Source organism: Coregonus clupeaformis, chromosome 1, assembly GCF_020615455.1.
Source record: "Coregonus clupeaformis isolate EN_2021a chromosome 1, ASM2061545v1, whole genome shotgun sequence".
In the NCBI taxonomy this organism is placed as follows: Eukaryota; Metazoa; Chordata; class Actinopteri; order Salmoniformes; family Salmonidae; genus Coregonus; species Coregonus clupeaformis.
The window spans coordinates 4,666,387-4,694,384 of NC_059192.1; the positions used below are offsets into that span (position 1 = coordinate 4,666,387).

General features: G+C 40.6%; 1 protein-coding gene across 1 annotated transcript; it reads right to left on the bottom strand.

Moving 5' to 3' along the window:
• Positions 1-15: 15 nt before the first annotated feature.
• Positions 16-27,998, bottom strand: LOC121580926 (myosin-7-like). Its single transcript, XM_041896171.2, has 41 exons — positions 27,959-27,998; positions 25,091-25,230; positions 18,150-18,202; positions 16,628-16,836; positions 16,310-16,453; positions 16,059-16,215; positions 15,859-15,886; positions 15,673-15,778; positions 15,456-15,548; positions 15,284-15,347; positions 14,401-14,499; positions 13,861-13,964; positions 13,637-13,775; positions 13,416-13,534; positions 12,883-13,032; positions 12,600-12,770; positions 12,093-12,402; positions 11,914-11,984; positions 11,180-11,385; positions 10,456-10,579; positions 7,876-8,012; positions 7,531-7,786; positions 6,697-6,939; positions 6,429-6,605; positions 6,180-6,325; positions 5,944-6,034; positions 5,457-5,846; positions 5,180-5,306; positions 4,961-5,079; positions 4,655-4,851; positions 4,311-4,494; positions 4,055-4,220; positions 3,819-3,943; positions 3,410-3,718; positions 3,061-3,264; positions 2,657-2,953; positions 2,420-2,524; positions 2,222-2,317; positions 1,989-2,123; positions 929-976; positions 16-531 (listed from the first exon to the last, which is right to left on the bottom strand). Exons 4-40 carry the CDS (start codon positions 16,826-16,828, stop codon positions 956-958), a joined length of 5,811 nt encoding a protein of 1,936 aa, XP_041752105.2. The 5' UTR covers positions 16,829-16,836; positions 18,150-18,202; positions 25,091-25,230; positions 27,959-27,998; the 3' UTR covers positions 16-531; positions 929-955.

A 27,998-nucleotide genomic window follows, 5' to 3' on the forward strand; every position in this document is an offset into this window, starting at 1 on the left:
TACAATGTAGAAAATAGTTTTAAAAAACTAAAAACTGGAATGAGTAGATGTGTCCAAACTTTTGACTGGTACTGTATTTCCCTCTTTGCAACACATGACCACACAGCTGGGCAGTGGCCAGAGTTAGGGCATTGTGGGCCGTATGTTTAACACCCCTGTGTTAAATGTTTTGTATTTCTCTATGGTACCCTTTGAGGCAAGTTATCGATATATATTCAGTTAAAACCAATGTTGTTTACATAATTGTGTAAAAAAAACAAAAAAACGTGTGTATTTAATTCTTCCAAAATGTCTGGAGTTCCTATTCGTAATAGCGTCAACACCAACCCTTATGTCTATACCAGACATGGAAAAACCTTTGGCACACAAGGTAACAAATATCGCAAGCAATACACAGAGATGCAATTTCAATTGACTTTATTCTTTATTCGGCTCATGTTACATGGAGAATAAAGGACTACTAAAGCACTACATGTCAGGAGATTTTCCGGAAAGGTCCGTCTGAGAGCTTCACTCTTCATCAAGCCCTTTCTGTGACAGAAGATGGATAAAGGTTGTGAAAAATAAACCACTGTATTCTGAAAACATTGTTATTATTATAATGTGGGTGTTCAAATGTAAATTACACAATGGGGCAACTCCAATGAATGTTTATTAATGTATGGAATACACTACATGTCATGCACTAAAACACTGTTCATGAAATGGCCCTGACTTTACACCAACCGTGTTTGCTAGCAAATTAAACTAAGATTTTACAAAACTTTGCACATAAGGTGAAATGATGTCAAATCAAATCATTCAATTAACATTAAATTAATTTGGCTATTGGTTCTTCAACTACATTAGAATAAATAAATAAATTTAAACAGCAACGCTTGCCATCGCACAGTAAGTGACCACTGAAACCAGGAAGTGTGCAACTGACCTGGGAGCAGGGTCACAACTCTGGACCTCACTCCTCTTCCTTTCCTTTCTGTGACAGAAGATAGATCGATAAGAACATTGAACTCCTGCTGGAAAAACATTTATACTGCCGTATACGGTCTTGCTCTAGTTAAAATTACAACGAACTTCAACAGTTAAGTAGCACAGCCTACACTTTTAACAGGTATGGAATAAACGACGAACATCATGTTTTCCACATACAGATGGTCCTGATTCTCCTTACATCTGCTATGTGATCAATTAAAAGTTCATAGCTTATTTATAGTTGCAATATTGTCCAATGAACACTTCAAGTACAACGAACAGTAGATTATTTTGATTCTTAAACAATACGTATTACAGAAAATCAGTTTAAAAAATGCAATGACACATAGTTTTTTGGTCCCAGTTTTCTTACGCATCCTAAAACCTATATATTTCCACGGTAGCGTACATACATCAGATTATCTTGTAGTGTAGGTACATAATGTTGATGAAGACTAAATTGTTGAAGTCAAAGCATGTAATGAATATCAATGTTGCTGAGTGGAGTGGTTATTACATATAATTGTCAGTAATTATATTGCTATGGGCAATTACCCTGTGGCATAAGCTTTAGTGATTTGCTACGGGGGAAATGACTAAAGGCTATTGTACACACATTGAAGTTCTCCTTTAAGTTGAATTTGTTTATCAAACTAATGAATTAAAAAAACAGGTGAAGTATAATCTTTGACTTGTTATTACACTGTACCTACTTCTGAAACTACCATGGAAAATAATTTAATGTAAAGTGGGGCCTTTTTTTTAGAGAGAGAGAATGGCCATTGGGACCATTAGCAGCAAGCTATTACATTTTGACTTGATCCTGTCTTGTATAGTTTTAGAACACAATGGATGCCAGCAAAATCAATTCATATAAATGTAGATATTCAGACGTTAATGATATTATGGCTGTTGGATATCACATGCCTTAAAAGTTGTTCAACATTAAGGCTTCAGCTAAAACATTACAATATGCAAATTATATAATGAATAGATCCTTGACAGCAACTACCGACCTTGGAACCGGCATCACGACTCTTGGCTCTCATCTTGTTGACCTGAGACTCGGCAATATCAGCCCTCTCCTCTGCCTCATCCAGTTCATGCTGAATCTTGCGGAACTTGCCCAAATTGGAATTGGCTTGTTCCTCCTGTGGAAAGATATGGATGATTCGGTCTCTGGCAAACGCAACATTTCATAAATGACAGATGCGTCAGTTGGATGGCGGAAGGGTTTTTTTGTACTTACAGCCTCCTCTGAAGTTCTCTTGTAGGATTTGACCTTCAGCTGCAGTTTGTCCACCAGGTCCTGAAGACGGGACAAATTCTTACGGTCTTCCTCAGTCTGCACCCGAAAAACAACAAGGGGGGGAAAAAAAAGAGGGTCATATATTGACCTTAATTTGATGCTGAGCACGTTCATAGTGCAACTTCAAATTTGATGTACCTGGTAGGTGAGCTCCTTGATACGTCTCTCGTATTTACGGACTCCTTTCACAGAATCGCCGCCCCTCCTTTGCTCCATTTCCACTTCCGTCTCTAGCTCCCTCACCTACAAAAGACATGATGGATGTTAACACACCATTTACAATTATTGTTGTTACTACTACATTACATATTGAAGCTAGAAATATGAAAAAAAAAATATTCTGAATTAATAGAAGAGAAGGTCTCAAACACTTACTCTGGACTCCAGCTTCTGGATCTGCTTCTTGCCCCCCTTCATGGCGATTTGTTCAGCCTCATCCAGGCGGTGCTGCAGGTCCTTGATGGTCTGCTCCATGTTCTTCTTCATGCGTTCCAGGTGAGAGCTGGTGTCCTGCTCCTTCTTCAGCTCCTCGGCCATCATGGCAGCATCCGTAATGGCCTTCTTGGCCTTTTCCTCTGCGTTTCTGCACTCCTGCACAGCCTCCTCCACTTCGGTCGAAAGCTGGGATGTGTCGCCCTCCAGCTTCTTCTTCTGGCTCAACAGGCTGGTGTTCTACACATAAGAATGAGGAATTACTTTCACATGATCTTTTTAAAAAAATCAACTCGCGTATATTTTTGATAAGGCTATCCATTGTCGCCGTCCCATCGGTGCCTTACCTGAGAGTGCAGCAGCTGAACTCTCTCACTAACATCCAGAAGCTCCTGCTCAGCCAGTTTGCGGCCTCTGTCCGTCTGCTCCACCATGGACCTCAGCTCATCCAGTTCAGCCTGCATCAGGTTGTTGCGTCTCTCCACAATGGCAATGTTCTCCTTCAGGTCGTCACTGCCACGAAGAACGTCATCCAGCTGCAGCTGAGAATCCTGTGGAGAGAATTTATGATTTTAGATGTATTTGATTGCTAATTGTTTTACTGTCTTGTTTGGCTTTATTATTAAAATCACAATTTAGTAGGTGTTTTTTTGTGAAGGCACTAGTGTTTATGATTAAATGCTGTGGAAGTGTTACCTTCAGATGGGAATGGAGACCCTTAAGTTGCTTCTGGGCCTCTCCTGCCTGCCTGTTGGCCTGGCTGAGCTGGATCTCCATCTCATTGAGATCTCCCTCCATCTTCTTCTTCAGCCTGAGAGCTTCGTTCCTGCTGCGAGTCTCTGACTCCAGGGAGCTCTGCAGGGTTTCCACCACTCTCTGCTGGTTCCTCTTGTTCATCTCCATCTCCTCGTCCTTCTCCACCAGTTTGCGCTCAATGTCAGCTTTGACCTGGTTGTACTCCAGCTGTGCCCTCAGGATCTTACCCTCTTCATGCTCCAGGGAACCCTATGGCAACACAGCACACATTGACTGTAAAAATCTTCTAATACTTTCACCGACAGTAAATGATGTCTTGTCCCTACCAGTAAATATCTTCCAGTCTCACCTCAGCTTCCTCTAGAGCAGTCTGTATCTCAGCCTTCTCCTGCTCCAGCTGTTTACGGATCTTCTCCAGCTCATGGACGCTCTTTCCTCCCTCGCCAAGTTGCTCAGTCAGGTCAGAAATTTCCTCTGTGTGGGGGAAAAACAATTGCACGTCAGTATCTTGTGATAACAAACCTCTGTAATACTATTGAAATGATTGACTTTAATGATGCAGGCTAATAATACTGATTCTCTGACCTTGCAGGTTCTTGTTCTCCCTCTTCATGGTCTCCAGATGATCCAGAGACTCCTCATAAGAGTTCTTGAGTTTGAAGAGCTCAGTGCTGAGAGATCTGGCCTCTTTCTGGGAGCTCTCCAACTCAGTCTGAGACTCCTCAAATTTCTGCTTCCACTCAGCCAGGACCTGGTGGAATCACACAGGTATTGTAAATGGTTTGACTAAACAGTATATGATTATCGTGAATTTATAATGAAAGTTATCCAATAATAATACCTTGTCGAAGTTCCTTTGCTTCTTGTCCAGAGCGGCAGCAGCTGCATTGGATCTCTCCACATCCACCATGAGATCTTCAATCTCATTCTGGAGTCGGTGTTTGGTCTTCTCCAGGGAGGAGCATTTAGCGTTAACAGCTTCCACAGCTTCCTCTGCGTCCTGCAGACGTTGAGCCAGCTTCTTCCTAGATTGACATAGATGGGAAACACATTTCAGGACAGCTGACTTTTTTTGGGGTCCATATATAATGGTTGTGTGTAATTAATGTACATTCATCATATACTTTTGTGTATCGCTCATTCAGCCAAGGTTGGATAGCCTTGAAAGTGAGAAAAAATCCTTACTTTGCCTCTTCAAGCTCCTCGGTCTTCTGGATGGCATCAGTTTCATACTTGGTTCTCCACTGAGCCACCTCAGCGTTGGCCTTGGACATGCCACGCTGCAGCTCAGCCTTGGCCTCCTGTTCCTCCTCATACTGCTCCCGGAGCAGGTCTGAGTCATGGCGAGCAGACTGCACTGCATGGGCAAGTGCGTTCTTTGCCTGGTAAGGACATAGAAAAAAGAATCTGTAATTATGAAAAAATATTCTGTAATTTTGCCGGAGGATGAATGTAGTTGTATGAGGGGCTCTACGTTTATTGTATAAATACCTTGACTTCCTCCTCCAGTTGTCTCTTGAGGTCTTCAATCTGCTGAACGTTGGACTGCTTCCCTCTGGTCAGTTGGGAGACCAAAGAGTCCTTCTCCTCCAGCTGTCTGGCAAGTTCACCTGTTTTCACCAAATTCATTTTATTTCGATTAGTCTCGTATTGTGGACGTGGCCATTCATTGTGGCTGCTCATGTGAATGTTCATGTTAAGTTATTATACCATTCTCAGTTTGAAGCTTTGCTTTCTGCATGGTGAGATCATTGTTGAATCGTTGTCCTTCCTCAGCTTTCGTCCTGTATTCACTCATCTGGTCCTCTAGAGTGCGGCACATTTTCTCCAAGTTTGTCTGAAAACATTATGTTTTTTTTTTTTAGATAACACAGCACAACCTTCATAGATCAATCTCTCTGAAACTAAGAGCAATGTACAATGTCAATTTGCCATATCTATCTGATCTCAGTAAACGCTTGTATTTCATAATGATGAATCCACCGACCTTAGTCTTGACAATCTGCTCCATGTTGGAGACCACATCATCCAGCTCCAGTCTGAGCTCACTCTTCTCCTTCTCCAGCTTCTGCTTCACTCTCTGAAGGTTGTCGATCTGCTCTCCCAGGTCAGCCACACTGTCAGCATTTTTCTTCCTCAGAGAGGCAGCTGTAGCCTCGTGCTGCAGAGTGGCCTCTTCGAGGTCTCTGCGCACCTTCTGGAACTCCGCCTCCCTCTTCTTGTTCATCTCAATCTGGGCAGCAGTGGCTCCACCAGCCTCCTCCAGCCGCTCACTGATCTCCTCCAGCTCTCTGGACAAGTCTGCCCTCTGTTTCTCCACCTTGGCGCGGGCAGCTCTCTCGGCCTCCAGCTCTTCCTCCAGCTCCTCAATGCGGGCCTGAAATCGTGGGAATTGAAAATGATTTTCTGGTATGAGCTGAACATAAACAAGTTCAATAGAAAATATGATATTTTCAACAATGATATTGAAATACCTGCAACTCCTTCAGTTTCTTCTGAAGCTGGGCACTCATGGCCTGCTCATCCTCAATCTTGCTGCTGAGTTGGCTCATTTCAAAGTCCTTCCTGATGAGTAAAGCACACACAGTTTAACACTTTCTTATAAATAATTTCTTCGTTCGATTTTTGGGGGATTTTTGGGGAGTTGTGATCTTTTCTGTTCTAAAATAGTACCGGTATGTATGCTTTTTATTTTAATTTGTGATCTTACTTCTTCATTCTTTCCTCCATCTGCTGCTTGTCGTTCTCCAGGTCCATTAGGCTCTCCTGGGTCAACTTCAAATCTCCCTCCAGCTTTCTCTTGGCTCTCTCAAGGTCCATCCTCACCTTCTTCTCTTGCTCCAGAGACCCTTCAAGCTGATAAAGGATACGTTCAACAATATTCTGAGTTCCTGTAGCCTATTTTTAAGGATACGACTATTGTGTTGTAACTTTTTATCAATTCCAATTTGATACTCACGTCATCAACTTGCTGTTCCAGTTTGGCTTTGGCCTTGGTCAGCGTGTTGACTTTATCCTCCTCACTTTGCAAGTCATCCAGCGTTTGCTGATGAGCCTCCTGCAGAGCCTTCTTCTCCTTGGTCAGCTTGGCAATGATTTCGTCCAGAGCGGCCATCTCCTCGGTCAGGTTTTTAACCTAGGGGAAACAGAGCAGTGTCATTACAGACATTCATCCAAACCAATCGTTTGGAGTTTAAACAATCCAAGAATGAAGAGAAACGTTTTACCTTGTTCTCCGTGGCATGCTTCTCCTTCTCCACTTTAGCCAGAGTGAGCTCCAGATCATCAATGTCCTTCTTGAGTTCTGAGCACTCATCCTCCAGCTTCCTCTTCTTAGCAGTCAGCTCTGAATTCATCTCCTCCTCGTCCTCCAGTCTCTCTGTCAGCTCTTTGGCTTTGGCCTCAAGCTGGATCTTATTCTTGATCAGACCCTCGCATCTCTCTTCAGCATCACAAATAGTGTCTTCTGACTGTCAACATGTCAATGTATTGTAAGTATATATAAAATCCTCCAAAGTTCAGAAGTTTATTTTGGTGGGAAAATATTTGGACGCTACAAATAATGGCCAATTGCTCCAGTAATTGTATGACATTTTGATTTATCAATCATGTCTCTTCCCTCTCTCTGTTTTTCCATGTCTCATGCTGAATCCCAAACCAGTCCCAAACCTTCGATTTGTGAGTTCACAAGTGCCTCCCCCACAGGTTTCGCAAAGCTGAGGGAGTAATAATTATCGAGGGGATGGGGGCTAATTAGACCCTCCGTTAGCCACTTCGACCGAGCCAGCAACGTTGTAGTCTCAAAGGCAAAGCGCTATCCCAACACGCACCGGAATATGTTTGGACTTTGCATAATTTCATAAAAAAGAATGGAAAGGCTTGATGTGACAACGGAGGGACCTTGAAGCGAGTTGGTACGGGCGAGGGGCTGGTTTGGGATTGGGCCTCAGTCACACTGAGAACTAGAGAGGCCATTTTGACAAAGGATGTAACTGCAGCGATGTGACTGTAGTGCAATTAAAGTTACGTCAAAGTAAAGTAGAAATGTGGCTTTTACTCACAGATAGGACTGCCATTTGTAGGTCATTCTTCTCTTGGAGAAGGGAGACCATCTTCTCTTCCAACTCTTTCCTACGGGCATCCGTTTTAGCAAAAAGTTCTTTAAGCTTCAGGAATTCTTCCTTCATGTTGGCCATCTCTTTCTCAGTCTCTGCTGAAACCAGCAGAGGTTTGATCTTGAAGAACATCTTCATCCAGGGCCAATTCTTGACACCCATGAAGGCACGAATGTTCCATTGGATCACAAGCAAGGCATCCCTGTGAAATGTAATCAATTTAGCTTGTTATACAACCTTTTCCACCTCCACCATATTGTCTGCAGAAGTTCTATCTATTGATTTTCCAACCTGCGGTCAACAATTTTCTGGAACTCAATTCTGGCAAGTAGACCACGTGATCGGGCCTGCATGCCAGTGATGATGAGCGCGAGACGGTCGTCTCTCATCTCCTCAAGGGTACCCAGGAGACCAGCCTTGAAGAACACCTAATAATGATAGACATATATATATACATATATATATGTATATATATATTTACAGTAATACAAGATCCCAGAAGTTTTCCATACGCACAAAAAGCTTATTTCTCTCAAATTTGTTTACATCCCTGTTAGTGAGCATTTCTCCTTTGCCAAGATAATCCATCCACCTGACAGGTGTGGCATATCAAGAAGCAAGTTTTGAGGGAGCATGCAATTGGCATGCTGACTGCAAGAATGTCCACCCGAGCTGTTGCACAGAGAATTGAATGTTCATTTCTCTACCATAAGCCGCCTCCAACATCGTTTTAGAGAATTTGGCAGTACGTCCATCCGGCCTCACAACCACAGACCACGTGTAACCACGCCAGCCCAGGACCTCCACATCCGGCTTCTTCTCCTGCGGCATCATCTGAGAACAGCCACCCGACAGCTGATGAAACTGTGGGTTTGCACAAGCTCATCTGGTGTTCGTCGTCCTCACCAGGGTCTTTATCTGACTGCAGTTCGGCGCCGTAAACGACTTCAGTGGGCAAAATGCTCACCTTCGATGGCCACTGGCACGCTGGAGAAGTGTGCTCTTCACGGATGAATCCCGGTTTCAACTGTACCGGGGCAGATGGCAGACAGCATGTATGACATCGTGTGGGCGAGCGGTTTGCTGATGGTTGCGGTGGGGTTATGACGAGATCCTGAGGCCCATTGTCATGCCATTCATCCACCACCATCACCTCATGTTTCAGCATGATAATGCACGGCCCCATGTCGCAAGGATCTGTACACAATTCCTGCAAGCTGAAAATGTCCCAGTTCTTCCATGGCCTGCATACTCACCAGACATGTCACCCGTTGAGCATGTTTGGGATGCTCTGGATCGACGTGTACGACAGCGTGTTCAAGTTCCCGCCAATATCCAGCAACTTCGCACAGCCATTGAAGAGGAGTGGGACAACATTCCAAAGGCCACAATCAACAGCCTGATCAACTCTATGCGAAGGAGTTGTCATGCTGCATGAGGCAAATGGTGGTAACACCAGATACTGACTGGTTTTCTGATCCACACCTACCTTTTTTTTTATTTAAGCTATCTGTGACCATCAGATGCATATCTGTATTCCCAGTCATGTGAAATCCATAGATTAGGGCCTAATGAATTTATTTCAAGTGACTGATTTCCTCATATGAACTGTAACTCAGTAAAACATAAACATACATAGATATAATATAGCTAAAGATGGATATAAATAAAAAAGATTTTGCCCTTTGACTGTAAATAACTTGTGTTATCTCTCAGATTTACAAACTTGCACGTGGTGTTTAGATTATGGAATTATTACCTCCATATGAACATGGGACAAACTGACCACAAGGTGGCCCCGTAATGATCAGTTGAGTCGGAAAATTCTGCCCCCAGCTTTGAATCTCACTAACAACACCCAAATGCTACTTCTACGAAGTTTGATCAATTATCACATGACATTTAGTCTACAACATCTAATGACCAAGGTCTTTAAAACATGTAGGGACAGTCTATCTCTAACAGCAGAATGAACTTGCATGAGGGTGTGGCCTGTAACTTAAAAACGTGCAATTGTTTTTAAGTAGCCAGATCTAGATGTCCCACATGGTGTCGCTAAGACAAGCACACATTTTTATCTGTCAGAAGTTCTTTCAAGAGGTATTGCCATAAAGTTTGATAGAGGGTGCACTTGTTTGCATGGGGCATTGCCATTGAGGGTTTTCACCATTTTGAAGTAGTCAACTAGGTGTGATTCTAAATAGGAAGGATCACAGAATTCCATCCAGGTCATCGGGAGGGGTCAGCCAATGAATTACTGTATACTCCTGAGCATTCAATAACAGCAGGAGGCAGTAAATCACCAACCTTTGATTTTAAAACCTCTTGAGATTATACACACTCTTAGCGCAATAGGTGGTGGCATGCACCTTTTCAGTTGATTTATGAACCGCCAATACACTCACGGAAATATAAGAAATAGAAATGGTTTCCAATAGAGATAGCCCTCAATAGCGCTGTCCATGCTGTCACAGAAGCGGCCATTGCAAAGATAAGAGATCTTTCTCTGGTACATCTCTACGGGTCAACACTGCAAATATTGACTCTTTGCATAAACTTCATGTAATTGTCAACAAAAGCCTTTGACACGTATGGAATGCTTGTAATTATATAACATCTGACAAATAAAAAAAATAAAAAAATATATCTCCTGACACTGAAGCAGCGAACGTTGTGAAGACCAATACTTGTGTCTCAAAACTTTTGACCACGACTGTACACCTCTATGGGTAATAAGATAAGAGATATTTCTCTATGTTTAGTTTGGCCTTGTGATGGTGATATTGATGCTGCTTGGACCCCTTTAGTTGCTCCTATTTTCCCTCCTGATCCAACAGGCCATATTTCCTTCCATCTATTTCGAGAACTTACCTTAGTGTGTCCTAATCTGTACTGGGTGTGATCAATGTCCAGAGAGCCCAGCAGTTTTTCTGCCGCCTTCACGTTGTCGATGAACTGACCCTCAGGGATAGCATTTGGATTGAGGATGCGGTATCTGAATTTTTAATCAGAAAAATAATGATCTTCAATGATGGCACACGTGGTTGGGCAAGCAGTTGGGTCATTCCACCTTTTGAGTAGTGTAGCTTTTGGTAAAACAGTTTCACCATATTAAAACGAGAGTTCAGTTAACGTAACAGGGTTGACCTTAAAATGAGGGACATGTTAGTTTGTTTTTATCTTAAAATGAATCACTAATCACGTTAAATAAATAATAATCTTCAGATATGAATTTGTCGAAGCAACAAAATAACTAGGGCTTTACAATGGTGAAAACTTGGATAAATGTTGGGGTTAAGTGGGTTAAAATCCTCCTAGAAGTCACAGAGGATGAACAGAGGGATGTGTCAAAATGCTGAATTTGTTGCACATTAGCAAGTCTTTACTCATATTAAAAATCTGATTTTTAAGAATTTTCCGTGTAGTCTACATTAAAGGGCACTTCCTTTAATATAACAGGCTTTTCAAATGTAATTTTTGTGCACAATTTCTACGTGAAATATCAAAGGGATGCAAAAGGCCCTGATTTCGTAGAATGACCCCAGTTGCATTTTATTTTTAAAAAGAAAACGCGCAACCTTATTTTTTTTTTTACCTTTGTTTGAAGTCAGCATACAGGATCCTGTTGGGGAAGCCCTTCCTGCAGATCCTGATGCCTTCCAGAACACCGTTACAGCGCAGCTGGTGCATGACCAGAGGATTCTCCATGGCCCCAGGAGTCTTGGTCTCGTTGGGGATGAGGCAACGCACGAAGTGGGGGTGTGTAGACCTCAAGTTGGTCATGAGTTTACCCAAGTTCTCCTGTGAGTATGACACATGTAGAATTTTCCACCAGTGAATGAGTCTCCAAGTAACTCAAGAGTCACAACGGCATTTCATGCTAACACTGCCACATCCACAACATACTGGCATCTCAAATGTAGTATTTAATATTCTGCCATGTAAAAACCTCAGAAATATATTATTTAAACTCAGATCTACCCTGTGCAATGCAGAATGTAAAACCTTCAGAAATATATTAATTTAAACTCAGATCTACCCTGTGCAATGCAGAATGTAAAAACCTCAGAAATATATTAACTCATATTTACCCTGTGTAATGCAGAATGTAATATATTAATCTACCCTGTGTAATGCAGAATGTAATATATTAATCTACCCTGTGTAATGCAGAATGTAATATATTACTCTACCCTGTGTAATGCAGAATGTAATATATTACTCTACCCTGTGTAATGCAGAATGTAATATATTACTCTACCCTGTGTAATGCAGAATGTAATATATTACTCTACCCTGTGTAATGCAGAATGTAATATATTACTCTACCCTGTGTAATGCAGACACAGTCTGGAAGGAAGAGCCTTTCTTCTTCTTTCCACCAGCAGCTTTGTCATCACCTGTATCATAATGAAATAACAATTCAAATACAGTAGTATCACTACTAGTATGTCAATTGTTATTTACTTGAGTGGTTTGCAGTCTTTGCAGACAGAAACACATCGTACCTCCTTCTGCACCAGCGTAGCTCACAAAGAGATTGGCCAGGAACTTAAGACTTGACTTCTGGAACAGTCCGACCACAGTCTCATTCAGCGGGTCCTTGTTCTTAACCAGCCAGTTGCCAATGTTGTAGTCTACAGTGCCAGCATAGTGAACCAGGGAGAAATGGGCCTCTGGTCTACCTTTAATGATCTTGGGCTTTTGGAAGCATGCATTTTTGCCCAGATGGGTGTCGTACAGCTTAGATTTGAATGTAGCATCACTGGCCTTGGGGAACATGCACTCCTCTTCAAGGATGGACATGATACCCATGGGCTAGGGGAAGGAATGAATGAAAATAAATTAATGCCCAGGGAAAAGCATAGTGAATAAATATCAGAATAATTTGTCATGGGTCAAGGTTGCCTTTGTAATGCTAATTTTAAAAGTAACTTTCATTCAAAAAGTTTGAAATCACTAAGATGACCAAGGACACGTCATATAAAACCAACTGCAAAACTGAAGACACCAACCCTTTCAATGAGGTCAATGCAGGCAGCCAAGTCCATGCCGAAGTCAATGAACTCCCAGACGATGCCCTCCTTCTTGTACTCCTCCTGCTCCAGCACGAACATGTGGTGGTTGAAGAACTGCTGCAGCTTCTCATTAGTGAAGTTGATGCACAGCTGCTCAAAGGTGTTGAACTGGAATAGAAGTTGGCCAGTTTATTTTGTCAGCCGTAATATTTTAGATTAATCGTTTTTAATGACGTGGCCTTTTTTTTTTCTTTCATAAAAATGTACATCAAACACTCACATCAAAGATCTCAAAGCCAGCAATGTCCAGCACACCAATGTAGTGCTGGCGAGCGTTCTTAGTGTCCAGAGTAAGGTTGATTCTTATCACCATCCAGAGGAACATGTTCTCGTAAATTTTCTTTGCCAGCGCACCAATTGAGTAGTACACCTGCAGAATGTTGACGAAGGAAATGACTGAGACACAGGCTCAAGTTGAACGCACAGGTTTCCCAGACAGACTAGGCCTAGGGCGGCAGGTAGCTTTAGTGGTTAAGAGAGTTGTGCCAGTAACCGAAAGGTCACTGGTTCTAATCCCCGAGCCGACTAGGTGAAAAAATCTGTCGATGTGCCCTTGAGCAAGGCACTTAACCCTAATTGCTCGTGTAAGTCGCTCTGGATAAGAGCGTCTGCTAAATGACTTAAATGTAAATGCCTAGTCCTGGACTGAACAGCATGCTTAACAGGGCATTAAAATATTAGACACTCTACACAGAAGTTTTATGATAAAAAAATTATTAGCTCTTGGAAATGTAAAACTCTTTTGAGACTCACCTGGTCGACACTCTGACCTTTGGTGACCCACTCATTTCCTACTTTGACCCTTGGGTGACACAGCCCTTTGACCAGGTCAGCAGAGTTCAGGCACATCAGATACGCGACTTTGTCAACATCTGTAAATGCAACGTTTTACGGTTGGAGGAGGCACTTCGACCGTCTGATTTTAACATATAATTGTACATTGAAGTGAGAGGTTTTAAATCCTCAGCGCTCACCCTCGGTGCCGTCAGATTCTGCTTGCTCCTCCCGCTGCTTGTTCTTGAACTTCATGTTGCCGTAGTGCATGATGGCACCAGTCAGCTTGTAAATACCATTGATCTCTTCTTGGGAGAAGCCCAGCACATTAAAGGCATCCTAGATCAAAATAAAATAAAATAAAATTTTGGAGAGAAAGTTGGACAGATGAACAAGTGTAAACTGCCGTGAACTTTGAACTTACGTCAGTCGCCATCAGCTCGTCAGAATCATCAATGGAAGTTACTTTAATCTCTCCTTGGGAGATGAAGGCGTAGTCATAGGGATTGCTGGTGATGAGTAGCATCTCTGAAAAATATTTGAACAGCTCGGTTTGAATGTGCAGTATGTCTGTGGTACTGTTTACTATTGCAGTGTTCCTCAACCTGTTTTGTAACTGTGCCAGCCAGTTAACTGACAGAACGATCAGTAACATCACAAGGACTGGGGCTGGTCCACAGACCTGAGGTTGAGAGACACTGATATAGTGTTCAGTAAAATAAGAGACACTGATATAGTGTTCGGTAAAATAAGAGACACTGATATAGTGTTCAGTAAAATAATAATAACATGCCATTTAGCAGACGCTTTTATCCAAAGCGACTTACAGTCACGTGTGCATACATTTTTACGTATGGGTGGTCCCCGGGGATCGAACCCACTACCCTGGGTATTACAAGCGCCGATGCTCTACCAGCTGAGCTACAGAGAACCACAGTACCTAGTTGAATGTTCTAACACTCACCTAGAAGTTCCGGTTTCTTTTGGGACAGGATCTGGTAGAAGATGTGGTAGTCTCTCTCAGCCTTGAGCTGGAAAGTCACACGTGACTTCTCCAGAAGATCTGATGAGCATTAAAAAGTACACGTGTATTTTATTAATCTGCGTCAAAGAGTTTTGAAATGTTATATCCAAAACGCCATATATCTATTTTTCAGAAATGTTGGTAAACTAGCTTTTATTGTTTAAATAAATTAGATTGGTGTGTTTTTTTCACTATGTAATCATGGCATGGGGTTGTTTAATGACAGACATGTATTTGTTTAAAATCTATCACTTGATGGTTTCATTTCAAAGAGAAAAATAATCATGTTTTTTTTGCATAATTCTATATATCTGCCTCACTCTCAGAGAAATAAGTAGTACTGCTAGGTTTTACACAGTCAAATGTAACAAATAACTACATTTTAATTAAATAAATCATTAAAAAATAATAATTCAATACAGTAATATGAGATCTGTATGTAAATCATTTACAAATGACATTTTAGTCATTTAGCAGATGCTCTTGTCCAGAGTGACTTACAGTAAGTGCATTAATCTCAAGATAGCTACGTGAGGCAACCACATATCACAGTTAAATACACAGGATACAATCATTCCATTCCAGTTAAACTATGGATATATAGCGTTTAGCAAAAAGAACAGATTTTCATACACATCTAAAATCTATGAATTACACATCTAAACAACAGTCGTTTTACACACACACATGAAGGTCAAATAAGCAATCATTTCTGATGTAAAAATCAAATGTTAAAAATTGGTGGATATAGCATTTTAGAAATAAACTCTTCATTTGTTCAAACCGAATCAAATGTAAATATATATATAATTGTTTTACTTACAAGTCTCAATGTCAGCAGACGAAAGCTTCCCAGTGACACCAAAATGAATTCGGATGAATTTACCCTATAAGATTTTGCCAAGACATTTAATTAATGTGCACACATACACAAGGTAATAGGGCGATACGATTTGAATGATGATGTGTTCTCAAACAGGAGGGGAAAAACGTACAAATCGGGAGGAGTTGTCATTCCTGATGGTCTTGGCATTGCCAAAAGCCTCCAGGGCAGGATTGGCCTGGATGATTTGATCCTCCAGGGTCCCCTACAAACCAACATCCACACAGTGTTACATCTCTGTAATGAAAATCAATACTGTGTGAATTAAAACATGATTGAGCTGGTACAGCCAGGAAGTGTGTTTCATTTGGGACGAACGTTCTCTTCACCTTTTTCTCTTCTGCTGCACTTTTCTTTCCGGCAACAGCAGCAATGCTGGCGAAGTACTGGATAACTCTCTTGGTGTTCACAGTCTTTCCAGCACCCGATTCTCCACTGGGAATGGAAAAATACAAATTTCTCCTAATTGTAAATAGTCTCAAATTGATTTTAAACGTTGGTTTTAATGTACTTACGTGATGAGGACAGACTGGTTTTCCCTGTCTGTTGAAAGAAAAAGGAACATCAGTAAATAGCATATGTCATTTACGTGATGAAGACAGACTGATTTTCCTTGTCTGTTGAAAGAAAAGGAAGTATCAGGTAAATAACAGATGTCATTTTCCAATTATAGTTTGATGTTTAGAATGTACTGTTTAGAACAGTAGCATTTTACCTGACAACATGTACTGGTAGGCATTGTCAGAGACGGAAAACACGTGAGGAGGAGCTTCTGTCCTCTTCTTGCCTCTGTACGCATTGACAACAGACTGATCGTACACTGGCAGCCACTTGTAGGGGTTGACAGTGACACAGAACAGCCCTGAGTATGTCTGTGGAAGACGAGAAAGGTGCAGATTTAAAGTTTCGTTTATTTGAATCAATGTTTTTGATGCTGTATTGTGAAGATATCAGGTCATTGCTTACGTAGATCATCCAGGCTGCGTAACGCTCTCTGAGGTTAAACAGCACAGCGGGCTCGTGCAGGAAGGTGAACATCGCCATGTCCTCAATTTTATCAAACTTTGGCGGGTTCTGGGGGTGGCAGTCAATCTCCTTCACGACAACAGTCTGAAAGAAGAGTAAATTAAGTTTCCACAATGTACGTTTTGTTTCATTTTCAAAGTACAGAAGTATTCTATTTAATATCAGTAAAGGGAAAACAACATATGTCATTGTATATAGTTGTACATATATTGTTTCCATTGTCTATCCATGTTTAAAACCTTTTATGAAAATATTTACCTTTCCATACTCCGTATCGACTGTGATTTTGTCCCCGTCTCTGGTGGTGATTGTGCCCTTGACGTACTCAACCTCAGGGTCAGGCACATAGCACTCCCTCTTTATGTCAAAGGGTCTAGTCTGGCATTCCATCCTCTCCTTGTCTGGTTTACGCAGAAAGGAAGCTGCCGCCCCAAACTCCTCCATCAACATGTCCCCCATCCTGAAATCTGTACAGAGAGAGAGAGAGAGAGAGAGAGAGAGAGAGAGAGAGAGAGAGAGAGAGAGAGAGAGAGAGAGAGAGAGAGAGAGAGAGAGAGAGAGAGAGAGACGAGAGAGAGAGAGAGAGAGAGAGAGAGAGAGAGACAGAGAGAGAGAGAGAGAGAGAGAGAGAGACAGAGAGAGACAGAGAGAGAGAGAGAGAGAGAGACAGAGAGAGAGAGAGGGAGAGAGAGAGAGAGAGAGAGAGAGAGAGAGAGAGAGAGAGAGAGAGAGAGAGAGAGAGAGAGAGAGAGAGAGAGAGAGAGAGAGAGAGAGAGAGAGGTTCATTCAAAATATCACATTCTGACATTAGCATTAGCTAGTAAACCTGAACATTTTCTGTAGTTTCTTAGGATACTTTTTAAAATAGTATGTATCCTGTGCAGTCTGAATTGATAAGCAGTTTCCTTTTGTTTTGTTTCACACTGAATGTGTAGTTTAGTTTTTTACTTAATGGACCTTTAGTCTTAGAATTATTAGGTACTAGTTAATACTGTATAAGCTAATTCAATTTGCTCAATTTCAGATTTGCATGAGCTGTCTTTTCACAGATGCTGACATGGTTTATTTTGTGGTAATGCTTTAGGGTGTGCTGTTATATGTATGAGCCATTACAATGTTTCATAAATCAACTTATAACATTACGTCTTTCTATGTGGCAGGTTTTGATAGGTTTCAAATGACTGATAACAACTCCGGTTTATTGTAAGATGACACAGTAGCGATCCACGCTAATATGAGTCACATTCCCACCAAGTGACTTAACCCTATTGACGTGATGCGTAGGGTGTTTGACTCGCACGCCAGCGGCCCCGAGTATTTGCTTCCGTGCCCCGCCGTTCGCTACAACACTACATATTATAAGCAGTTCATAGTCACTTATGACACGTCTTGTAATGCATTATGATCACGTAATAATAATAATGCTTGTACGGCTTCAGTAAAGTGTTACCTTTGGCTCGGATTCTCAATTGGTGTCCTTGGCTGAATAACAAGTTGAACCCAAGCTGCTATCTTCAATCCTCAACACATGCTCTTGTGAAATGAATTACAAATTAAATCACCGTAATTTCCGGTCAGACATTTGATGGCCCGAATTCAATTAAATTTCAGATTCAGTTAAGGCAAAATGCTCTAAACAACCACAGACACTTGTTCACCTCAACAGCAAAAACGTCAACAAATAAGCAAATGCCTCCCACGACTTCACATATATATGTAGGCCTGTATCTTAGTGAAGAGAGTGTCTACACTCTTTAGTGTAGAAGTTTACGATCCTTACCTGTTGTTGGTCAGCGGTCACCCGTAGAAAGAGTTTGGTGGAGAGGATCTCTACTGAGAATGAAATAGACAAATACAAAAGACCCGACATCAATCAGCTGACCAGCTGTACATTTGGGCTGATTTGTTAGTGTCTACAACGATGATATGTTCCTCAGCAGTCTGCCTCTGTGTGCTTACCTTTAGGATAACAGTACGGTGTCTTGTGTCTCCCTGGTCTGTCTCGCTCCAGACCTGCATCCCTCTATATAAAGGGTGTTGTTCAGCCCTAAATGGAGATGGCCCCATGCAAAAATGTGTCTGATTATTTTAAAAGATCTGTATTTGGAAGTGGAGGTGTGTGTAAGGCAGGCTATCAATGAGGGCAGAGGAGGGGGGACAAAAACCCCCCCAGGGTGGGTAACCCTTTGTTGGAACTCATGGGTGGTTCTTGAATTGTGGTGGCATTTCGACTTGCAAATGTCAACTCTTTCTTTACCAGAACTCATTGTACAATATTAGTGAATTTCTCAACATTATTAAATCGACATAAATTATAGCTTTATGAATTTTAATAATTTTAATAAATTCATTTAAATAATACTTGTGCTGCCTTTTTCGTATTCTCACCTTAAATGACAATTCTGGCTTTTTCTCCATAATGTGGTTTTGATGATTATTTATTTGAACTTAAATCAGGTGTAAAGTTGTTGTGCAACATTTTTGTATTTGTTCTATCCTGTTTTTCTTGTTAACAATAACTGAAGGTGAGTCATCAAAATGTAATATTTATATCCTTAAAATGTTTACTTTTGAATAACGTTACAATTAGATTGGTCCCCCACCCAAAACATTTTTTGGGACAGAATGTGGCCCCTCCTATGCCTAAACACAGATTAACCTGTAACACCAATGACACAATGTAACACCAATGACTTGACACTATTTTGTAAGAATAATCTAATACAATCTATCTATTCCAGTGAATATAATGCTTTTGTTTAATGAATGGCATTCAAAAGAAACATCTACTCAAAACATGCCACTACACCTCTTCACATCACCATTGGGACAAGACAATTTTGTAGCCCACAATATGTTCTACAATGCATTCAAAATTTTTTTTTGTGTTTTCTTATTAAATAATAGTTAAATTAATAATAAAATAAAATAATCCTTATATTTACATTTTAAAGTGTGTTTTTTTTACATGGTGCCACAGTTCAGGCACAGCATTACCACCGCAGTTCAAGAATGACCCTCCTAATTTGGACTGTCACTATAAAATGGCTCCATGTTGACAATAGGACATCTCAAATGATTGCAAGACAACTGCAGCTGTCCTTTTTTTTTTTTTTTGTTCACCAAGACAAGGTCACCGTCCTATCCATTGTCACAGAGTAACAGCTAAGGTAAGTATAACCCCCATCTTGTTTTACGCGTCATTGTTCCTTTCCTTTACCCTTGAGGACAAAGATAAACCTGTCAAATTGTTCTTGGATTCCAACTGAGGCACTTCAACGTGCTTGATTGTCTGGGCCATCTGATATTGCAATAGCTGCGGCCTGTCTGCAAAGGTCTCACATAAATACATCCAGGCCATACATGAAAGAAAATTTGTCACCTTACTCAAGCAACTCATGTTAGGCTTTTTAAGAAGGGTAGGGGTGGCTTCATTTACCTCATGAGATGTCAACAAAGCTTTCACCCAGGGCATCATGGCTATGTTCGAAACATAAAATGTATTGTTTCTTTTACACATAAATAAAGTCAAATGTATCGACCTACATTACACCACCACTTCTTCCACCATGACATGCTGTAAAAATGTCACCTTCGAATACCCATTGAAACCTTGAGCTGTGTTCGAATACTCATACTAACCACATTAACCATCCTATTTGTGAAGTAAATTGAGTATGTAGTATTCTTATTGGTCATAGTATGGATATAGTTAATGTGCCAAAAGTTCCCGGATGTCGTACTAAATTCGCCAAAAAATATGAAGTATACAAGCAGTGGACACTATTTCCGTGCTTTTAGGGCCCCATAATGTAATTCTTCATAAAATGGGCGTGGCTTCATAACGTTTTCAGATTTGAAGAAAATGGCGGAAAATATGCAGCCAAAGTCCGACGAGAACGGATACAAATTCACTGCTTTAACTAATTATGACAAATGTTAAGAAAATGTTGAGCAATCTAATAAAGTAGACTTTTCAAATAAAGTTACGTTAAAAGTTATGTTGGCTAACAATTTGTTAGCTTCCCTAACCGCACAGCATTACAGCAGTATGTACCGGTATATTAGCTAGTTACCTAACGTTAGTTGGCTACTAATACATCCAACTTGCCAGGCGGTATATTAACTATCTAACTACCCAACGTTTATTGACTTGTTTATTCACGTCATTCTTAGCTAAGTGGTATAGTCGTTGTGTGTTCTCGATGGACATTGTTAATTCTGGCTATCTACTCCGATTTCAGTGCACTCTCGTCTGAGTGTGCCAGAGCGCAGAATGACTTATGAATTTACGAACGCTCAACACAGGTTAAATATATGGCCGGTGTCAGTAAACGTTGACAAAAAAAAAAAGCGTAATAAAATTGTTGCCAGCGGCACAGTTACAGTCACCAACGCTCTGGATAACATGAAAACAGCCTAACCAGCTAGCCAGCTCTGCCACAGCGAGTAAAATGGTGTTCTCTCATTTGTGTCTGGAAATAGTTATCAAGCTAACCAATGCTAGCCAGTTAGCTTGGGTGCTTGCCTGCCTTGTGAGGTCAGAATGCTCGGATCGACCCTGCTCCTCGGCCAGAGCGTCCAGTGACGCGCTCCAAGAGAGAAACGCTCTGAATTTACGGACAATCTGACAACGCTCTGGATTTACGAACGCCCAGAGCGCACTCTGAGCGCACTCTGGCACTTCAGATTGAATTTACGAACACACCCAAAATCGTAAAATGTCTAGCTAGTCATTTGTTATGCTAACAAGATAGCAAGAGGTTGCATAGCAACAGCATCAACTTCGGGTAGATAGGCGAAGCGCTAGTACGCTCAACTGAAAGGATACCTTTCGTTTACAGTATACTAAAATGAACTAATAGTATATAGTATGTAGTATATACTCATTAAATATGTAGTATACAGTATGTTAGAATGGGTATTCGAACACAGCTTTGGTAAATAGTTTTTCTCTTGTGATGTATTAGCATCCTCTGTTTAGTGTATGCAAGACTACAGTACCCGAAATTGGGCACTAGATTTACTGGTAATTATTGATAATATGTTTACATTACCTATTTTATTAATATTCCCCACTGTTTTATAAGTCAGAATAGAAAAACCTAGACAGTTCTAGGATGCTAGTTCTAAGCTTCTCTGTCGAATAAACATGTCTCCATCTGGTGATCGGCTGCGTCATTACATCCATTGCGTCAGGTCTCTGCTGCGTCACGTCAAAGGGGCGGTCCTTAGAAAACCAGTTCTACAGATCGACTCGCTCACGACACAGACATGGCTGAGGACTCTCCAGATTCCTCTTGATCTGGTGGATCTAAATATATAATTTATCATAGCTGTAAGATAAAGAATACAACCTACACACTTCCCTAAACCTAAAATAAGTAAAGTAGTCATTTTGTGTGGAAGTAAAAAAAAAAAACATTTACGTAGGAGGAAGACATGCTTAGAATGAACAAAAAGCGCCCTTTTCACAGCGCATATCCCCTTGTCGATAGGGTTGACACACGCTGTTTAAATTGCCAAAACTTAAGCCTCGTTCACATTACCCATAAGCACTCCGTTACTTTGTGCCGGATATCATGCATTTCAATGGGGACATCCACAATGGAGTAGAAACGCAACGCTGGCTCCCAGGTGTCTTTTATACAGGTAACGAGCTGAGATTAGGAGCACCCTCTTAAAGGGAGTGCTTCTAATCTCAGCTTGTTACCTGTATAAAAGACACCTGTCCACAGAAGCAATCAATCAATCAGATTCCAAACTCTCCACCATGGCCAAGACCAAAGAGCTCTCCAAGGATGTCAGGGACAAGATTTGTAGACCTACACAAGGCTGGAATGGGCTACAAGACCATCGCCAAGCAGCTTGGTGAGAAGGTGACAACAGTTGGTGCGATTTTTCGCAAAATGGAAGAAACACAAAAGAACTGTCAATCTCCCTCGGCCTGGGGCTCCATGCAAGATCTCACCTCGTGGAGTTGCAATGATCATGAGAACGGTGAGGAATCAGCCCAGAACTACACGGGAGGATCTTGTCAATGATCTCAAGGCAGCTGGGACCATAGTCACCAAGAAAACAATTGGTAACACACTACGCCGTGAAGGACTGAAATTCTGCAGCGCCCGCAAGGTCCCCCTGCTCAAGAAAGCACATATACAGGCCCGTCTGAAGTTTGCCAATGAACATCTGAATGATTCAGAGGAGAACTGGGTGAAAGTGTTGTGGTCAGATGAGACCAAAATCGAGTTCTTTGGCATCAACTCAACTCGCCGTGTTTGGAGGAGGAGGAATGCTGCCTATGACCCCAAGAACACCATCCCCACCGTCAAACATGGAGGTGGAAACATTATGCTTTTGGGGTGTTTTTCTGCTAAGGGGACAGGACAACTTCACCGCATCAAAGAGACGATGGACGGAGCCATGTACCGTCAAATCTTGGGTGAGAACCTCCTTCCCTCAGCCAGGGCATTGAAAATGGGTCGTGGATGGGTATTCCAGCATGACAATTACCCAAAACACACGGCCAAGGCAACAAAGGAGTGGCTCAAGAAGAAGCACATTAAGGTCCTGGAGTGGCCTAGCCAGTCTCCAGACCTTAATCCCATCGAAAATCTGTGGAGGGAGCTGAAGTTTCGAGTTGCCAAACGTCAGCCTCGAAACCTTAATGACTTGGAGAAGATCTGCAAAGAGGAGTGGGATAAAATCCCTCCTGAGATGTGTGCAAACCTGGTGGCCAACTACAAGAAACGTCTGACCTCTGTGATTGCCAACAAGGGTTTTGCCACCAAGTATTAAGTCATGTTTTGCAGAGGGGTCAAATACGTATTTCCCTCATTAAAATGCAAATCAATTTATAACATTTTTGACATGCGTTTTTCTGGATTTATTTATTGTTGTTATTCTGTCTCTCACTGTTCAAATAAACCTACCATTAAAATTATAGACTGATCATGTCTTTGTCAGTGGGCAAACGTACAAAATCAGCAGGGGATCAAATACTTTTTTCCCTCAATGTACACTACCGGTCAAAAGTTTTAGAACACCTACTCATTCAAGGGTTTTTCTTTATTTTTTAAAACTATTTTCTACATTGTGGAATAATAGTGAAGACATCCTTGAGGACAAACATAAACCTGTCAAATTGTTCTTGGATTCCAACTGACCACAATGTGTTTGAGTAGGTGCATTATACCTCTGCTTCCACAGGACACATACCATTAACATTTTCACCTTGAAAGACGATATCCCACTGACACCTTGGTAAATAGTTTATCTTGTGATTTATTAGTAGCCTCTGTTTAATGTATGCATTTAACTCAGTCTTAAACCCTGGTTACAATAGTGGTATTAACCAAAGACGTGTTGTGAACTGAGGGTGACCAGATCTTCCTGACCACCTCTGGAGATAGTTGAGGACATGATGCATAACTTACAAGTGTAGAGGATTCTGGACATTCAAATTGTTTAAATTCATTGACCTGTGACAATGGATAATGTAATAAAACTGGATAATGTCATATCTTATTTTTTATAAGGTAATACAACCGGATAATGTAATAATGTATTATTTTATAATGTAATAAAACCAGCTAATGTGATAGAAAGCCTGTTAATTTAATGCAACTGTTGAACTGATATGTAACTGTTTCCTGGATAATGTAATACATTATTACATTTTTCTGGTGGTCAATACAATATCAGGTGAGTAACACACTTTTATATAGTGGTTGACGTAGCTGAAATGACAGTTACCTCCTTTGAGACAGTGAAAGTGTGAAGCTGTCTACGAGGCTGTAATGTAGTGGTTGACATAGCTGGAAAGAAAGTTATCTCCTTCGAGACCTGTGTGTGCAGGGGGGTTAGCGCCCTGAATTGTCTCCTGTAAACCCTAGAAGCCCTTTTAGCCTCAACAACTTCACGCCTGTGCCTTGCTTCAGCCTTGAGCCTCTGTAATTAGATTCCAGAGCTGAACACACCAGACCGTATCCCTCAATGACACGTTAAGGGTCCCATTCCCAGCTGTCTTGTATGTGTCTGTGGAAGGAGGGGGGGAGGGGGGGATCTGTGCACTTCAACAAATGATATTTATTGAAGGGGTTAAAGGCATAGTTCACCCACATTACATATTACTTTCCTTACCCTGTAAGCAGTCTATAGACAAGGTAAGACAGAAATCCATGCTTTTGGTTTTGTTTACCTGGCAACTGTCTCCAAATGCTAACCTTTTTCTGCATTTGTGGCCCAAAACCAATACAAGCCAATTTCACGATATCAGGAAAACCAATATGTGATTTAGACATTTGTCTGAACTATCCCTTTAAGGTTTTATTTGAGTCTTGCTTGATGTACTTGAACACATGGTCTCACCTTAACCTTTTTTCCCTGTCATCCTTTGTCTCCATAGGATGGAGTGAGCGAAAGAGCAAAGATGTGATACATTATATACTTTATTGTGCCCATCAAGGTTGAACTCCCAGGCGCTCATGGGAAATGAGTGGTTGTCATGTCTGTATCTCCAAGACAGAGAAAATAAATCTTGATCTTACAGGACCTCACTTCAATGTTATATCTAATTTTGGTGTAGGTGTATTTTATTCCATATTCAAAATAGTGTAGGGCCTATGTTGTGAATACAATGCACGAGTTCTCATAACTATAGTATAGGGCCTGTGCTGTTATACCTATAGCTGACACAACACACGAGTTCTCATAACTTACTAGTTGACGCATGAGAAGCCAGTCAAGAGGTGGGAAGGGTTCAGCCCATTTTGCACCTTCCCCTAGGGGACAATGTGGAAAGTACAAGGAGATCATCCTGAGTTTGCAGCCCAGGTCACACGCGGTCGTTTTCGCGCTTACTGTAGGAAGGGAAAACAGAATAAGTGTCCGCTAGTTGTCTTTCCAAGTAGTCTTTTTAATTTTCAATTACAGGTAAGTAAGTAAAACGTCTTACTCCTTAGTGGGAACCATCTGTAGTAATGTGTTGTTGATTAGTACAGTAATGTAATTCATGTTTTGTTCAATAAATATGTTGTTGATTAATGTTTGGTTAAATACATATTTTGTTAATTAGTACAGTAATGTAATGGTTTTGTTAAATATTGCGTTGATTAGTACAGTAATGTACGTAATGTTTTGTTGAATAAATATTTTGTTGATCAGTACAGTAATTTAATTAACATTTTGTTAAATACATATTTTATTGACCGTACAGTAATGTAATTGATTCAATAAATTGATCAAGCATAAAACTTTCCGTAGCCTTAAGTGTCTCATTAATGTTGTAAATTACTTTGTGACCCACTAAATAATTAAATAATTAGATGGTGTCTTTATAACAGTAAGATATGTAGATTAGACCTCTTGCTCAGGTTAGTTGTCCATAATCTTTGACAGGGTTCTTCAATTCCGGTCCTGGAGGGCCGAAACACCTCTGTTTTTCATCCTCTCCTTCTAATCAGGGGCTAATTCAGACCTGGGACACCAGGTGAGTGCAATTAACTACCAGGTAGAAATAAAAAACAGAAGTGTTTCGGCCCTCCAGGACCGGAATTGAAGAACCCTGATCTATGACCTAATAATATTAATAAAAACAAACTTCTATCGACAAGCTTAAAACCGCCCGATGGACAAGTTTTCCTTTGTGTTGAAATATATTCATAATGGTTTTGAAAGTGTAGCAATGCTCCTCTGGCTCTTCTGAGGCATGTTGCATGGTTCGACACTCCCTCCGGTGTTAGGTACAGAAATATGGCGAAACAAAAAATGAATTCAGGGGATTTTTGAAAGTAGGGACAATCCCTAAATTTAAATAAATTTTGAAATATATATTTTTATAGACCAAAGTATCAGCTATCACACGACACGATGTAAAGGAACAACCTCCTAATAAAAATTTAGAAATTAATAACAAAAACTACAAACACCACAAAATACATTTTATTTCTATATACAGTACCAGTCAAAAGTTTTAGAACACCTACTCATTCAAGGGTTTTTCTTTATTTTTATTATTTTCTACTTTGTAGAATAATAGTGAAGACATCAAAACTATGAAATAAGACATATTAAATTATGTAGTAACCCAAAAAGTGTTAAACAAATCAAAATATATTTTATATTTGAGATTCTTCAAATAGCCACCCTTTGCCTTGATGACAGCTTTTCACACTCTTGGCATTCTCTCAACCAGCTTCACCTAGAATGCTTTTCCAACAGTCTTGAAGGAGTTCCCACATATGCTGAGCACTTGTTGGCTGCTTTTCCTTCACTCTGCGGTCCAACTCATCCCAAACCATCTCAATTGGGTTGAGGTCGGGTGATTGTGGAGGCCAGGTCATCTGTTGCAGCACTCCATCACTCTCCTTCTTGGTCAAATAGCCCTTACACAGCCTGGAGGTGTGTTGGAGTCATCTTCAACATCCTCTGCAGCAGAGGTAACTCTGGGTCTTCCATTCCTGTGGCGGTCCTCATGAGAGCCAGTTTCATCATAGCATTTGATGGTTTTTGCGACTGCACTTGAAGAAACTTGAAATGTTCCGGATTGACTGACATGATGGACAGTCATGATGGACTGTCGTTTCTCTTTGCTTATTTGAGCTGTTCTTGCTATAATATGGACTTGGTCTTTTACCAAATAGGGCTATCTTCTGTATACCCTCCTACCTTGACACAACACAACTGATTGGCTCAAACACATTAAGGAAAGAAATTCCACAAATTAACTTTTAAGAAGGCACACCTGTTAATTGAAATGCATTCTATGTGACTACCTCATGAAGCTGGTCGAGAGAATGCCAAGAGTGTGCAAAGCTGTCATCAAGGCAAAGGGTGGCTACTTTGAAGAATCTCAAACATAAAATATATTTAGATTTGTTTAACACTTTTTTGGGTACTACATGATTCCATATGTGTTATTTCGTAGTTTTGATGTCTTCACTATTATTCTACCATGTAGAAAATAGTAAAAATAAAGAAAAACCCTTGAATGAGTAGGTGTGTCCAAACTTTTGACTGGTAGTGTATACCAAACCTAAGCTGAAGCATTTAATGCGTTGAACCATCATAATTATATAGAAAAAACTTTTGACTGGTACTGTTTAGTAAAGAATCAAAGCCTTTAATTCTAACATTATTATTATTATTATTATTATTATTATTATTATTATTATTATTATTCATATATGTAAGAATCTCCAAACATCTTTTTGTTTTATTTTATACCACTGTATAATGCTCCAGGGCTAATTTCCTTAGCATTTAGGCATGTTTTTCTAGATTCAGAACATGAAATAATATTTATAAAGCCAACATTATTATTTAGGTGTAGCACAGCAAGTTCTTTAATAGCTCAAGCATACAATGCAGAACAGGGATTAAAAAGCGTGCTGGTTAAGATTCAGCTCATCCTAGTGTTGTATCAAAGCACCACAGCATTTTCAATTAATTGCCAGAAAAATAATAGCTTCATACATTGACATTTTAGAGACCTTATCAAATCTGAGAAGAAGAAAAAATCTGATGCCAGAATCATAAAATATTCAAAGAAATTGAATATATAATATGAATATATATTGAGCACCTTACCTCCAGAGGCTCAGGGCCCGGTCAGGAGAGCAGCCTATCG